This window comes from Solanum verrucosum, unplaced genomic scaffold (genome assembly GCF_900185275.1).
Source record: "Solanum verrucosum unplaced genomic scaffold, falcon-dt-bn FXZP01000064.1, whole genome shotgun sequence".
In the NCBI taxonomy this organism is placed as follows: Eukaryota; Viridiplantae; Streptophyta; class Magnoliopsida; order Solanales; family Solanaceae; genus Solanum; species Solanum verrucosum.
Window position 1 is genome coordinate 961,630 of NW_026020144.1, and position 13,372 is coordinate 975,001.

Genomic DNA, 13,372 nt, shown 5'->3' on the forward strand with positions numbered 1-13,372 from the left:
TTTGTTCCGACATACATTTATTCACTTTATAGTTAATTGTTTTTGTTTTAATTTTGCCATAGGAAGAATTGACATATGCACATAATTGTTAAAATTGAAAAAGAAAAAAAAATATACAAATGGTTCCCAAAAAAGGTTCATTTGTGTAAATCAACTGTATATGCGCTTTAGTGGATCTTAGTAGCACATTTTGTTGAATATTTTGAAATTTGACCTTGTTGGTGAAAACTTGATTTTTCACCTTTTAATCGTCCCCCTATTTCTTCTTATCCTGCCTCTTATATTAAAAATAATAATACACTGCGAGCTTTAAATCAAATTCAATTATGTAAAATTAACTTAAATATCCATCCACCTAAATGACTAAACTAAAAATAGTCAATGTATGTATAATATATGTACGAGTATATAATCTATGTATATCGACCAGAAAAAGTGCACAATATACTAATTGACTATTCGTGTAAAGATCAACGGATTCGCTCCTAAATTACTGGGCTAGAAAAACATTGAGAATGGCTTTGATATGGTTTAGATTGGCCCAAAAAAGTTGGGCCTATTGGGCCCAATAACACTCTTCTCCTTCAACTTTCTCTAAACCCCAAAGTATAACAAACTTTCTACTCTCCCTCCGTCGAGTTCAACTTGCCGGAGTTCCTTCCAATTTCCGATGACGGAGCAAAACGCAGACGAAACCAACACTGTCCAAACTTCGAATCTCGAAAACGTGAAACCGACAATAGTTGCTTGCTCTCATTCGGATACAGCCCAGAAATCAGAACCACTAATTGAAGAACTAAAAGATGAAGAATTAAGGAAACTTTTGGTGCCGAAGTTAGAAAACCTCCCAATTTCTCCTCCTTCTGCTGTCGAATCCAATTTCGTCACCTATTTTGCTCCCGGTAATAAAACCCACTTCAAATTCTTTTAAATTAAGGCTCTGCTTTGTTCGATATTAAGTAGTTCAGAACTCAAATTTGTAGAAATTAAGAGCTGTATTCCTTTTTAATTGTTGTTGCAGATTTTACGAAACCTGGGCATGATCAGTATGTTCATCGACATGCCAATGGGTAACAGAACTTAGTAATTAAACTCTTTGTGCTTTGTTTTTGCTGTGATTTAGTTGCTGCTTTGAATTTTGAAATTTGAGTTTTTGCTGATTTTTTTGAAATTGGGTTATTGAAAGATTGTGCATAATTGGGTTGGCTCCGACCCACATTGCTTTTAAGGATGAAGGCGGAGTTACTTCGGTTGATTTCAATGTGGGGAAGTCTGATCGGAGTGGAATCAAGGTCTCTGGAAAGCGAAAAAAGGTATTGATAGCTGAAATTTTCTTGAATGAGACTAAAGATTGCATCTTCTGCTGAACTTAATCAATATTGGAAAAAAAAATTGCATCTTTATGGTGAAGACGTTTGTTCATGTGAGTCATTGCAATTTTATAACTTATTAGTTGTGTTGTAGCTAGATTGATCTGCACAAATGTTGTTGGATAGAAGTTGACTTTAATTTTATGATTGACGGAACTTGTTAGAGTTTTTTTTTTTTGATGACAAGGGAAACCCGCAGCCGCTACCCTTTGGGTGCGCACAGGGTAAAATCCTCCGCTCCTATGCAATAGCTCGCAAACCACATAGGAGAGGTAACCCGACTAGGCAAGCCCGGTGCGACGAGCTTGACCTAGAAGGCAAACCCCTTGCTTTCGCTGGCAAGGGGTTTCGAACTTGAGACCTCCAACATGGAAGTCCCAAGCCCAAACCACTAGGCCACCCCGAAGGGTGAACTTGTTAGAGTTTTAAGTATGCTAAGAATCATAAGGGATGGCTTTCTTCTGAAAATATGTCGAACATAATTCTTATTGTTTTCCCTATGAAGAAAAGCTAACAAGTTAAATTTGCTCCCTTGTCTGTGTTTAGTTAATATTGGATAGCTTCGTGTGAGATATTACTCAAATTCCTAGTGTTGCCTATTTGCGAACTTGACAAAGGATTACTTTCTGAACATTAGCATACAATGCAAGCTATTCATCATATGGAATTGCCTTGTCAGCAGTAAATATATGTGTGGATTATGTCAGATTAGTTCTATACCCTTTATCGTCAGCAAAACAAATGATTGAAATTATGAAATATGAACATATGTACATTCTTCAGTCTTTTGAAACAACATACTTTGTTGGCTACATTGAGAACACAAGTCATCATTGCGGCGTACCACCATTTGCCACATATGCACAAAAGTATGAACTGTGCAAGTAAAGCTAATCTTTCAATGGTTTTATGCTTTATGCTTCTAGTTTAATGAAATGAGGGTGTCATTTTGTTCTTATGCAGAACGCACAACATTTTGAGTCTAATACAGCATTATGTAAAGCCTGCACAAAGGATGCTTCTTATATTGTGAGGTATGAGTTTATATTCTTGCACTCCTTTCTTTGACATAGATTATCTTAAAATCATTAAATGATGGTCTACTTATGTTTTGCAGGTGTTGTGTGAAAGGCTCTTTATTAGAAGTCAATGATAGGTTAATTAAGCAACCAGAATTGCTTAACTCATCGGTAGGAGTTCTTACCTTGAATCAACCTCTTCTTTATTTTGGCTTTTAGATGCTGAACTTCATTGAAATGAGCATCGTTTGTTTATGGAGTCATCATATCAATGCTGTTAGCAATGGTGTATATTCGTGATGATAAAGATCTTGGAACCATCACTTGTACTACATTGAAGCTCGAAAAAAATATCTTTGGCTGATTTTTCAGAATACAACTAAATGTTTGACGCAACTTGAAGGGTGAGGGGGGTGGTGTGGTAAAAACATGTTTTGCATGATATATTCTCATTTATGAGATTCATTTAAAAAAAGAAGATATATTTTGATTTTGCAGACTCGTATTTCTTTAATCCCTGGAAATGTTTGATGCTGAATTCACACCTTGTTTTGCTTGATGTTGATAAAAGGTGCTGAAAATAGGATATGCATGAGCTCGATAATAAAAGTTCTGTTTTTGTCTTTTTCGTTTTAATATTTAAAGATCTTTCTCATAGACGTGTTCCAAATGGCATTAAGTTGTGTCATTTGATTGTGACATTGGACTTGTTTTGCATTCATAAGATGTTGTTTCATTTGACATCCTCCTCCTAATATTATAATTACATTTCTGGTTGAATATGTGTTCCTCGTGTTTGCTTTCAACCACAGGCAGACAGAGAAGGATATATTGCAATTATGATGCCAAGGCCCGCGGATTGGATCAAGGCCAAGACAACTTTGCTGGGCATTGAAGAATATAGAGAGTTGAGAAAGGATACGTTGCAATTATAAACAAGCAAGGTGGTAAATCAGCTCGTTGAAGGCAGCATTTGCAGGATTGGAGTGTATGCTGTTGGAAAAGTTTGCAGGATGTTCTCTCTCTGTAACAGTAAGATCTACTACTTCACTACACTTCTGTTATTGGCATACAGAAGAACAGTGTCAAACTTAATTAACGTTCTTATTTGTACTTTTCTGGTGTATTATTTGGATGGGGGGGAGTTTTACTTGTCCACATTGCTCCATCAATCCATATTTTGTTTTTCAGAGCGATATGATATAGAAACATATAGTCCGTAGTTACTATATGAAAATGTAACATGTCTATTATATTGCTAATTTGCTAGAACATGAAAAATGAGAAGAATTTTTACTTGCTATGACCTCCATTAAGTTTACAAGAAAACAAAATGGAGGAAAAGAATTGTTCCATTATTAAAGACAAAAACACGAAAAATTTACTCGTCTTTGTTGTCATTTTTGATTCAATAAATTGCACTTAACTCATCTGCTGACCATTTCTTGTAGAACCATTCTTCTTGATCTGTTTATAGTGATGAAACACAAGAAAACATGCTCTTCAAGCTCTTTCAACTTCTCCATGAAGCAGTCCTTGTTAATACTGTAATCCCTTATCGCCTCCTTCAACATATCTGCATTTTTCTTTCTAGCACACATATCAGCTACAGATCTATTATGCTCAATTTCATCATATAGTCTCCTCACTAGCCGACTCATTGTATCAAAGTCATTTATCAATATGTACACCCCCTTTGCAGCTACATCAAGCTGTGCTATTAGTATTTCCAGTGAACTCGAACCTTTTCCCCCTTTATCCACCTTTGATCTTTTCTTGAATAGCTTATAAGAACAAGCTAACAACCCCGGGGCAGCCATAATACCAACCATACTATGAAGAACTAGTACTAACAAAGCTATCATAATCCCAGTATACCCTATTGCAATACTAATTCCAAACACCCTCTTGCAAGTTTTCAAGAATTTCATCCTCTTGTTAACTCTTCTGAACTGTAACGATAGTTTCTGAAGCAATAAATCATGTCCTTCGCGTGTGTCCAGAATCTGAACTTGGTTAACAACAGAGAAAGAGTTGTTTAACGAAGCAAATGATGCAAGTTCTCTATATACATTGTAACAATGCTCTGATTCTTGCTCTATTGTCATCAATCTGATAGCTCTTCTTATCTTCTTATAATTAGCTCGTGTTTGTTGAACATTTTGAAGTAGTAATTCACAGATTCTGCATGCTTCTAAGGTAATATCGAAGTAGTTAACAATAAGGGGATGAAGTTGACATGATTCAGGGAGTTTTAATAACGCTTCTTGACATAGATTTGTATCGAGTTGAAGAGAAGAAGACGATGATTCGTTTAATTTTCCATCTTCAAGTTGTTCTTGAACTTTATTGTATAGTTCTACATAAGACTTAGTCCTTAAGGCTTGAACATACTCTTCATTCACATTTGACTTGTTCACCAAGCTACCCGAATCGTCATTCTCTATTCTACCTGAAAAAATCGCATCAAACATTAAAAGTATGCTCTCTCTAACAATTTTATCACATTTTTCAGATAAAGACGATCACACGATTAAACTCAATAATTCAGCATGAATGCTCCATACATTAAAAAAAGAGTCTATAATTAGCAAGAAAAGGAAGAATATGAAACTTACGTTGATTTTGGAGAGTCGATTTCAATTTGAACCAGACCAATTTTTTCATTAGATGCATATATATGTATGTTGAAAGAATTAGGAGAATTGAAAATGTTTTTTTTTCCCCAGAATATAAAAACTCTGAAAGCAACTGATTATTATCTTTATATATATGAGTTGTTTCCTTGTTTGTTGTAAAAAAGCAAATTAAGTTTTAAAAACAGAAATAATTTGTGACTTTGAAGATTTATATAGCTTTTATAACACGTTTGCGTCTCCTATACGTGTAAAGCATCCTTCTAGCAAAGTAGTAACTTCTCCATTGACTAATTAAACAACCGCGTCCACAGTATACACTGTACATCATGCTAAATCGAGGCCTCGAGTCCAAGCTCTAAGTATGGAGAAAATCCTAATGAGCTCTATAGTGTGCAATTCGAATTTTATCGGGACTTCAATATGGACTCCGGATATTGGATAGGAAAACACACACACAAGAAAGAAAAAAAAACTCTGTCCTATATTATTTGTCCACATTACAAAGAATATACGTCCTAAATTACTTGTCAAATTGCAAATTTTAGTTAAATTTTATCATTTTGTGCTTATAATAAATCTTTTTGAAAGTACAAATATTATAAATTTTCAAAAAAAGTTCCTCTGTTGTTAAAAGGTAAATTAATATAAATATTCTTCTTATTTATGATTTCATAAGGACTACTCTCCAAGATTGTAAAAAGAGTCTTACTAATAGTCCATTAGAGTATTTATTTATTTATTTTCTAAGTAAGCTAAGTTTATTAAGATAAAGATATTACTGTTATTTTGAGAGAGAAAATTAATCCATGTTAGATATAATGAGAGCAACCTAACATCACCACACAATTCATGTGGATTATATCACTAGCTTTGCTACATTACCCAATAAATAAATAAATTATAGATGAAATTTACTAACAATGAGTGCCTTGTAAATGATATTTTTTTCCTATATGTTTTTGGTATTATTGATTATGTTTAAAGGTTTAATTTCCTAATAAGGAAAAAAAATGTGTTTTAGAAAAAAAAAAGTTAGTTAAATATATGAATTTACATTTATTTCTTGGAGTCCACGTTTAAGCTTCTTAAGGGATATATATATATGAATCATGAATAGGTGACATTCATGTTTTTCTCTCATCTCTTTAACTTGGAATTAATATCACATGAATTTTGCTTATGGTTAATAGTTTTTGCTTACATTTTTTGTTTGTGAGGTGATAAAGGAAGTGTGAGGTCAACACGTACCTAAAGTGCCTTGTCATAATTTAATAATAATAATAATTACGTTTAAGTTGCGCTTCAATCACACATAAATTGGAGTTAATGGTATGAATCATCACTATTTTATTTAAATCTTATATAATCTTATCCATGGTAATCTTTTATTAAATACCAATAATCAAATACTTGATATCTTGGTTTTTTTTTTTTTGAATAATCCGAAAATTTATGAGATATTTGAGATTTATATATATAATCGAATGCATCCGAAATACGTTGGGATTGAAAATGATTCCTCTGAATCTACGTCATTCGGCTCGCGCGCTGAAGGCGTTAGACTTATTCTAGTACATGAAAAAGTCAATTTGATAATATTGAAATAATAAATGTTGGAGGGTAAATGGGCAGGTAATGCTTGATTCATGTTCGATTGGAAATAAATAAATATGCAATTATATCCACAATTTAATTTTCATGCGTTATATTAGGTAGACCACATATTTTGTAACTTATTTGAATTCTTTCCTTTCCTTTTAAATAATCTTTTTTCTAATTCATTTTCCTTTAATTGTCACGCAACAATTAAGAAGCTATTCTTTTGAGAATCTTTATTAAAAAATATAATATATATTCTAAACACAAAATACAAATATATATGATGCAATAGATTTTGTGCAATTTTTTTAGGAAGATCTTCGTAATAATTAATGTAAATTAGGTAAACTGCATATTTATATACTATAATAAACCGGGAATCATATATTATTATTATTAATGCTAGTAAGGAAAATAACTTAAATTGCTTACCATTGGAGAATTCCTCTTTATTTTAATATACTTGACTTTTCTAAAATAATATATAAATATGATGGAAAATTCAATTCCTTAAATCATAAGTTAATAAATAAAATTATGAACAAATAAACAGGCAATTTATTTCTTTTGCTTCGAGAAATTTGACTAGTAATTAAAATAACAAATTGCAAATTGCCTTTGTGAGAGAAATTTGAAATTAGTTCATTTGATTAAAACTAATAATGAAATTTTGACATGTCATTTGGTGATAATTCATCAACAACTATAACAAAAAATTAGTATTATAAGTTATGTTAATTAGTGAAACGTTTTTTGGGTTAAAATCAGTAAATTACCTAATTAGCATATCCTGTTTAAAATTATTGCTTTAAAACAAACAAGGAAACAATTTGACAATAATCAATGCTAATATTAATGTATATACATTTTCCTTTTGCAACAAAATTATCAAAATAATCCTTTAAGTTATTAAATATATATATAGGAAGAGAAGCAAAAGAGAGACGATTCTTACATTTGTAAAATAGGCATTTCTTTTGGAGTTACGTAATTCAATATATATTATCGGATGAAATAAAATGGTAACTAAATATTTTACAGTGCCAATATGACGAAAAAAATTGTACACAATTAACAAAAATAAAATTGCAAAAACTTAAACTAAAAGTTTAATTGTATTAAACTCATGCAAACTTTGACATTATGATCTTTGCTAGTCTCAAATCAATCATTCACAACTAATGGTTAATTTGTCTAGCTAGCTAAGATAAACATCATAGAAAAAAAAGACCTAAATTAAGGAGTACAAAAAAATTTAGTACTCCACCAACACATGCTTTAAGTTCAAAAGCATGGTAGTAATTAAACACTAAAAAGAAAAAAACTAAGTTAGAAAAAAAAAACATGCAAATCATGAAAAACTAGACAACATTTGATCTAGTCTTGCAAAGGTTGACCAATTCTTGAACAACATCATCAATCTCCTCATCACCTTTGACTCTAATTGTCTCACTCATTTTCTTAGCTTTTTCCCTTATGGATTCTCCTTCTTTTTCCAAGACAACCTTATTGATAATTTCACTAATTTGTTCTCCATCAAGTTTTCCATCTTTGTCCCTAACAACTTCCAATCCAATACCTACTTCTTCCACAAGCCTAGCATTCAATGGTTGATCAAGATGCATTGGCATAGCAATTATTGGCACACCAATTTTCATGCTTTCCATGACAGAATTCCATCCACAGTGACTGACAAATCCACCAATATTAGGGTTTCCTAATATTTTTGCTTGTGGGGCCCAATCTTCAACTACCATCCCTCTTTCACCTACTTTCTTGAAAAAACCTCGTGGCAACGCTTGTTCAAGTTTGAGTTTCTCACCTTTCGGAAACCTCACAACCCAAATGAAGTTAACCCTACTTTTCTCCAACCCATGAGCAATCTCTTCCCTATCTTCTTGTGACAAAAAATATTCACTCCCAAATGACACAAAAATAGTTGACCCTTTTGACTTTTGATTCAACCATGTTAAAATTTGTGAATTACCATCTTCACTTGTTGGCTCTTGAACAAGTGGACCAACAGGAACAACTCTCTTTTTAGTCAAACTAGATATATAGTCACAATATTGACCATCAATTTCCTTAAAACCTTTGATCAAAACAATATTAGAAGACCTCTTGAAACACAACTTAACACTAGTGTTATCCTTTTGTTGTTGCTCAATAGGCTCCAACTCTTGATTTTTAACCATACGTGTTAGCTCATAATCACGATAATAAATAGAAGAGAAAGGAAACTCTGAGTTAGGGTACCTAAAAGTATGAAACATGTAGGAGAACATAGTGGCGCTACTAGTAACAAAAACAACAGATGGAATGTTTTTCTCCGCGGCAACCTTAGGTGCCCATGGTTGAAGTAAATCATAAATAAGTAAGTCAGGCTCGATAGAATTGATAATTTGAGTGAAATTTGGACGAGCCTTCGCGAAGGCCTTCTTGAGAGTGGACATGAGGTGGGGTGGGAGACCATTGGTGGTATGGTAATGAGGAGGTAGGTCAGGAAGGGATGGAAGTCGAAGATCAACAAGGTGAATTTTTTCGGTTAAGTCTTCATTAATGAGTTTTTGTTTAATAGATATGAAGTTCGCGGGTGTTGAGCATAAGAAAATAGTGAAGTTTCTCTTAACGAGCTTTTTAGCTAGCTCAAAGAAAGGAGAGATGTGTCCATGTCCTAACCACGGAAACATAAGAACACGAATCGACTTTTGATTGATCTCCATTGAAGCATTCATGTTTTTTTTTTTTCACTCTTAGATTCAATAATGTTTGTTGATGAAGGGATGTTTGTTATGAAGAGGGTATTACAATTTATAATGTATGATATTGTCGTATTTATGTTAAGTTTTCATAAAAATGGAAGATTGTGTGGAGATGGAAATTGAAATCCTTGAACGAGAATCATAGTATATTTATAATATTGCAGGTTTTATTATATATAGTTAATATTTTAATCTTGTGCCCTTAAATAAAACGTAAGGAGAAGAGTTATTGAGGATCTTTTTATTGCCTTTTAAATCTAGTACTCAATTACCGTTGATGAAAGGATAAAAAGAGTTGGATTTTATAGTTGAAGTATATTTAACAAATATTTAGACCATCTACTTATTCACCTTACTACTATTCTTCGTATCTTATTTCATTTCGATCGTTTGGTAGGATGCATTAGAAAAAATATATTGCATGCATTATTTTTGTGTAACAGTTATAATATTTTATTTGATATTATAATATGAATATGATATTAATAATGCAATGAAAGTAATGCATACATTAATATATTTAAAGACATAATTCTTCGTAAAAAAAATTAACATTATTTTCATCATATTTATAGAAGGTAGTTTTGAAAACAAATATTTTCTTCTAAAAATTATGTAGTGCATACTTATTTTAACACATAAAACTGAACACTGCATAATAAATATATACCTAATGTGTTTAGTGTTTACATCAAAATAATATAATATACTTTTATTACATCAAAATATAATATAATATATGTACATCAAAACTGTGGTTTTATTTATTGATCCTATTCCTAGGTGTGCAAAAGATCACACACGCCATGTTGTTAATTTGGTATGATATAGTGTGAATAAATTTCATAAAATGGAAGGTCTCGTGATAATAATTATTAGAAATTACGTATGATACAAATTTTTATTACAATAAAGTGGGGAAATCATTCTCCTAATATTTGTAAGAAAATAAGCCCAAATCCATTACCAATATTAGATAAATATTCCTCTTTTAAACATATTGACTTTTCCAAAAATAAGATAAATGAATTAGAGAATCATTAATCAATCTTTCAAATTATGAAGAGATAAATAGATAATTTAATCTATTTACTTAATGACTTCTAGGGTCAGTTATATAACATAAACAAAAGGAGAAATAACAATGACATGAAATACTATAAGATCAAATTTTAATTTTAATCTTTAATTAAATCATAAATACGAAAAATCGACCATCTACCCTTTATATTCCCATTTCAAATCAAGACATGAGATAATATAAGATCAAGTTTTAGTATGGAAAATATAAGATCAAATTTTAGTATGGAATTATGAAAAATCATGATATTATAGCAATACAATGAGATTGTATTTGCTTAAGGACTTTGAGTGTCAGTTATAACTTCGTGTTATGTAAAGTAACTTTAATATAAATAAATAAAAGGGAAAATAATAATGACATTATATAACATAAGATCAAATTTTAGTCTTATTTAATCATCCATACGGGAAATCGACCTTCTATTCCTTATATTCCCAATTCAAATCAAACATTTTTTATTCCTTAAATTCAAAAAAAATAATTATAAGTTACCCTCTATGGTTCATTTTGAGATATTTCAATAGATACAATTTACTTGTCAATTAATGAGATGTTACTTATTATCTAATTAGCAAATATCTTTTTCTTTTTATAGAGACTTTCTCCAAAATTTTCGATATATTCATGTGAATTAATAAAGGTAAGAGAAGTTCAAGAGAGATTTTTACATTTTGAAAAATAGGCAACTTTTTATGAGTTAGGTAACTAGATATTCCTGGATGAAAGAAAATGGTAGTTAAATATTTTATTTACATTATTGGAAGAAAAAAAGTCATAATTGCATCGATAATATAAAATTAATATAACAAAAATTGCAATAAGTTACTTGTAGCTCCTTAATAAGAAAATAGTTGTATCGTGTATGGGGGCATAGACACTACGTCCAGTAGGCTTAAATCGTGGCTAATTCGGAAATTTAGCGAAAAATATTTAAGAAATAGTATATGCGTATGAAAAGTAATTTGTGATTTATATACATTGTATAATCTTTTATATATATAATATAATTTTTGATAAAGGATATTCAACTGACCATTCTTTTCATCGTCGTATGTGGTTACATAGTTTACAAATGCTCAAACTCAATTGGACTTTTCTCATGTACACTACTTTCGTTTACACAATTTCATTTAATTAAGTCAAAGTGAAGGTAAAACGTTTTCGACTCACAAGTCTCACGGTTCAATCTTATTCACACCCCTTGATGATGATAGTATGTTTTTTTTTTTGTTATTTATTAAAAGGTAAAAAGTAAATCGTATTACCAATTAAATACATACGATTTATTAATTTTTATATATAAAAAAACAAACTCAAAGCAATTATAGTCTTGTCTACAATAATCATTTTTTGTTTATGTAGAATGCAATTGTCTAGTCGATTAGTGTAATTTTTAATTGGTGTCAAACTAATGTGTACTTGTTAGGGCTTAACTATATATTTAATTTTATCAGATGTACTCTCCTAAGGAATTTAAGCATATTTAATAAATCTGATCTTTTTACTCTAAACCTTGGGGATTTTTTTAGGTTATTGTTCATGTATTCTAGTTGATTTATATGTAATCTCAATTATTTTCAAAGTCGTATGTACCTACAAATTTAATAAATTTGATACTTCTATCAAACATTTTTTCTGGGGCCTAAAGTGAAAACCTTTACTAGTCTCCCCACTGACCTTTCCCGATCATAATATAAAACTCTTTTTAATTATATTTAATAAAATCATTCATTCAATATATGATTTAAAAAAGAGGCTAAAATTAGAGATTACTATGGTCATCTGCATGATAAAACAAATTACTATATTTACACAAAATATATATATGAAAATTGAGGTGGGAAAAACTTGATTTAATTTTTTTTTGGATCAATTGGTGAAAAAATTTGGCTCCAAAAAGTAAAATATAAATAGTCATCCAAATGTATTTATATTTTTGAAATCTAACATTTCATCATTTATTACAAAGCTGTCATAAGCAAACATTAAATAAGGGCATAAGGGTAAAATTACCTTATTTCTTAATGCAAGTGTAAATGAAAAAGGTGACTTATAATATGGGACGGAAGGAGTATGAAAGATTATAGTCCACAAGTTTAAATATTTTGCCACTCAATTTCACTATTTATATTGTTAAATATCTAAACACGTCAATTTTGTAAGTTTAGGTTATGTTGTGATTTTTGTAAATTACTATAAATCAAAATAATAAATTTTGTAATAAGATATTTGAAGCTCTATTATGACAAAATAGTTTTCGTATACAATACTAGTACAGAGTTTGTTTGGTATGAGGATGAGAAAGACAAAGACAAAGACAAAATTATCTCGAGAGTTACGGATTGAATATTTCATAAGATTAGTTATTCCACCGTGTGTATATATATATATATATATATAACTTTCCCATTATTATAGTATAAATAATATGATGTTATTTACAAAATTAATAAATACAAAATAAAATCATTTTATTTTAATCTAAGATTATTATTCTTTATTCCTCGTACCAAAGACTCGCGTAGAACTTGTGTGTAGCATAGACATCACGTCCCTTGGGCCTAGCTTGCCAATACATATTTGAGTTCAATTGGGCTCTTATCATGGATACTGTTGTGATTGACCAATTTACACATATATATATATATCTCTTTTTGGCTAAAATTTAAATTTTGTCTATTTTCAAAAGCAGCACATATAATCCTTACAAAAATTACCTTTCGAGATAACAGTAGGCTCAAAATTTAAAATATTTGGTTATTTTTCTCAATTTTATAAACAAATTATTTAACTATTGTGTGACGTTTGAATAACTTACAAAAATAAATTAAATCATGATTTAACATTTTCTATCATATGATTTTCAATTTGTTCATTAAGTATAATTATTATTATTATT

At 30.4% G+C, this 13,372-nt stretch overlaps 3 protein-coding genes across 3 annotated transcripts; 1 reads left to right on the forward strand and 2 right to left on the reverse strand.

Annotated features, from left to right (window-relative positions):
* The first annotated feature begins 663 nt into the window (after window positions 1-663).
* LOC125827821 (uncharacterized) lies at window positions 664-3,685 on the forward strand. The gene is made up of 6 exons (XM_049507167.1): window positions 664-902; window positions 1,022-1,070; window positions 1,187-1,313; window positions 2,334-2,404; window positions 2,488-2,560; window positions 3,202-3,685. The coding sequence occupies exons 1-6, from the start codon at window positions 671-673 to the stop codon at window positions 3,322-3,324; spliced, it is 675 nt and encodes a 224-aa protein (XP_049363124.1). The 5' UTR covers window positions 664-670; the 3' UTR covers window positions 3,325-3,685.
* Window positions 3,672-5,103, reverse strand: LOC125827822 (UPF0496 protein At1g20180-like). The gene is made up of 2 exons (XM_049507168.1): window positions 5,008-5,103; window positions 3,672-4,841 (listed from the first exon to the last, which is right to left on the reverse strand). Exons 1-2 carry the CDS (start codon window positions 5,063-5,065, stop codon window positions 3,817-3,819), a joined length of 1,083 nt encoding a protein of 360 aa, XP_049363125.1. The 5' UTR covers window positions 5,066-5,103; the 3' UTR covers window positions 3,672-3,816.
* A 2,885-nt stretch (window positions 5,104-7,988) lies between these two features.
* On the reverse strand, window positions 7,989-9,362 carry LOC125827891 (UDP-glucosyltransferase 29-like). The gene has a single exon (XM_049507231.1). It carries the CDS (start codon window positions 9,360-9,362, stop codon window positions 7,989-7,991), a length of 1,374 nt encoding a protein of 457 aa, XP_049363188.1.
* Between the last annotated feature and the right edge of the window lie 4,010 nt (window positions 9,363-13,372).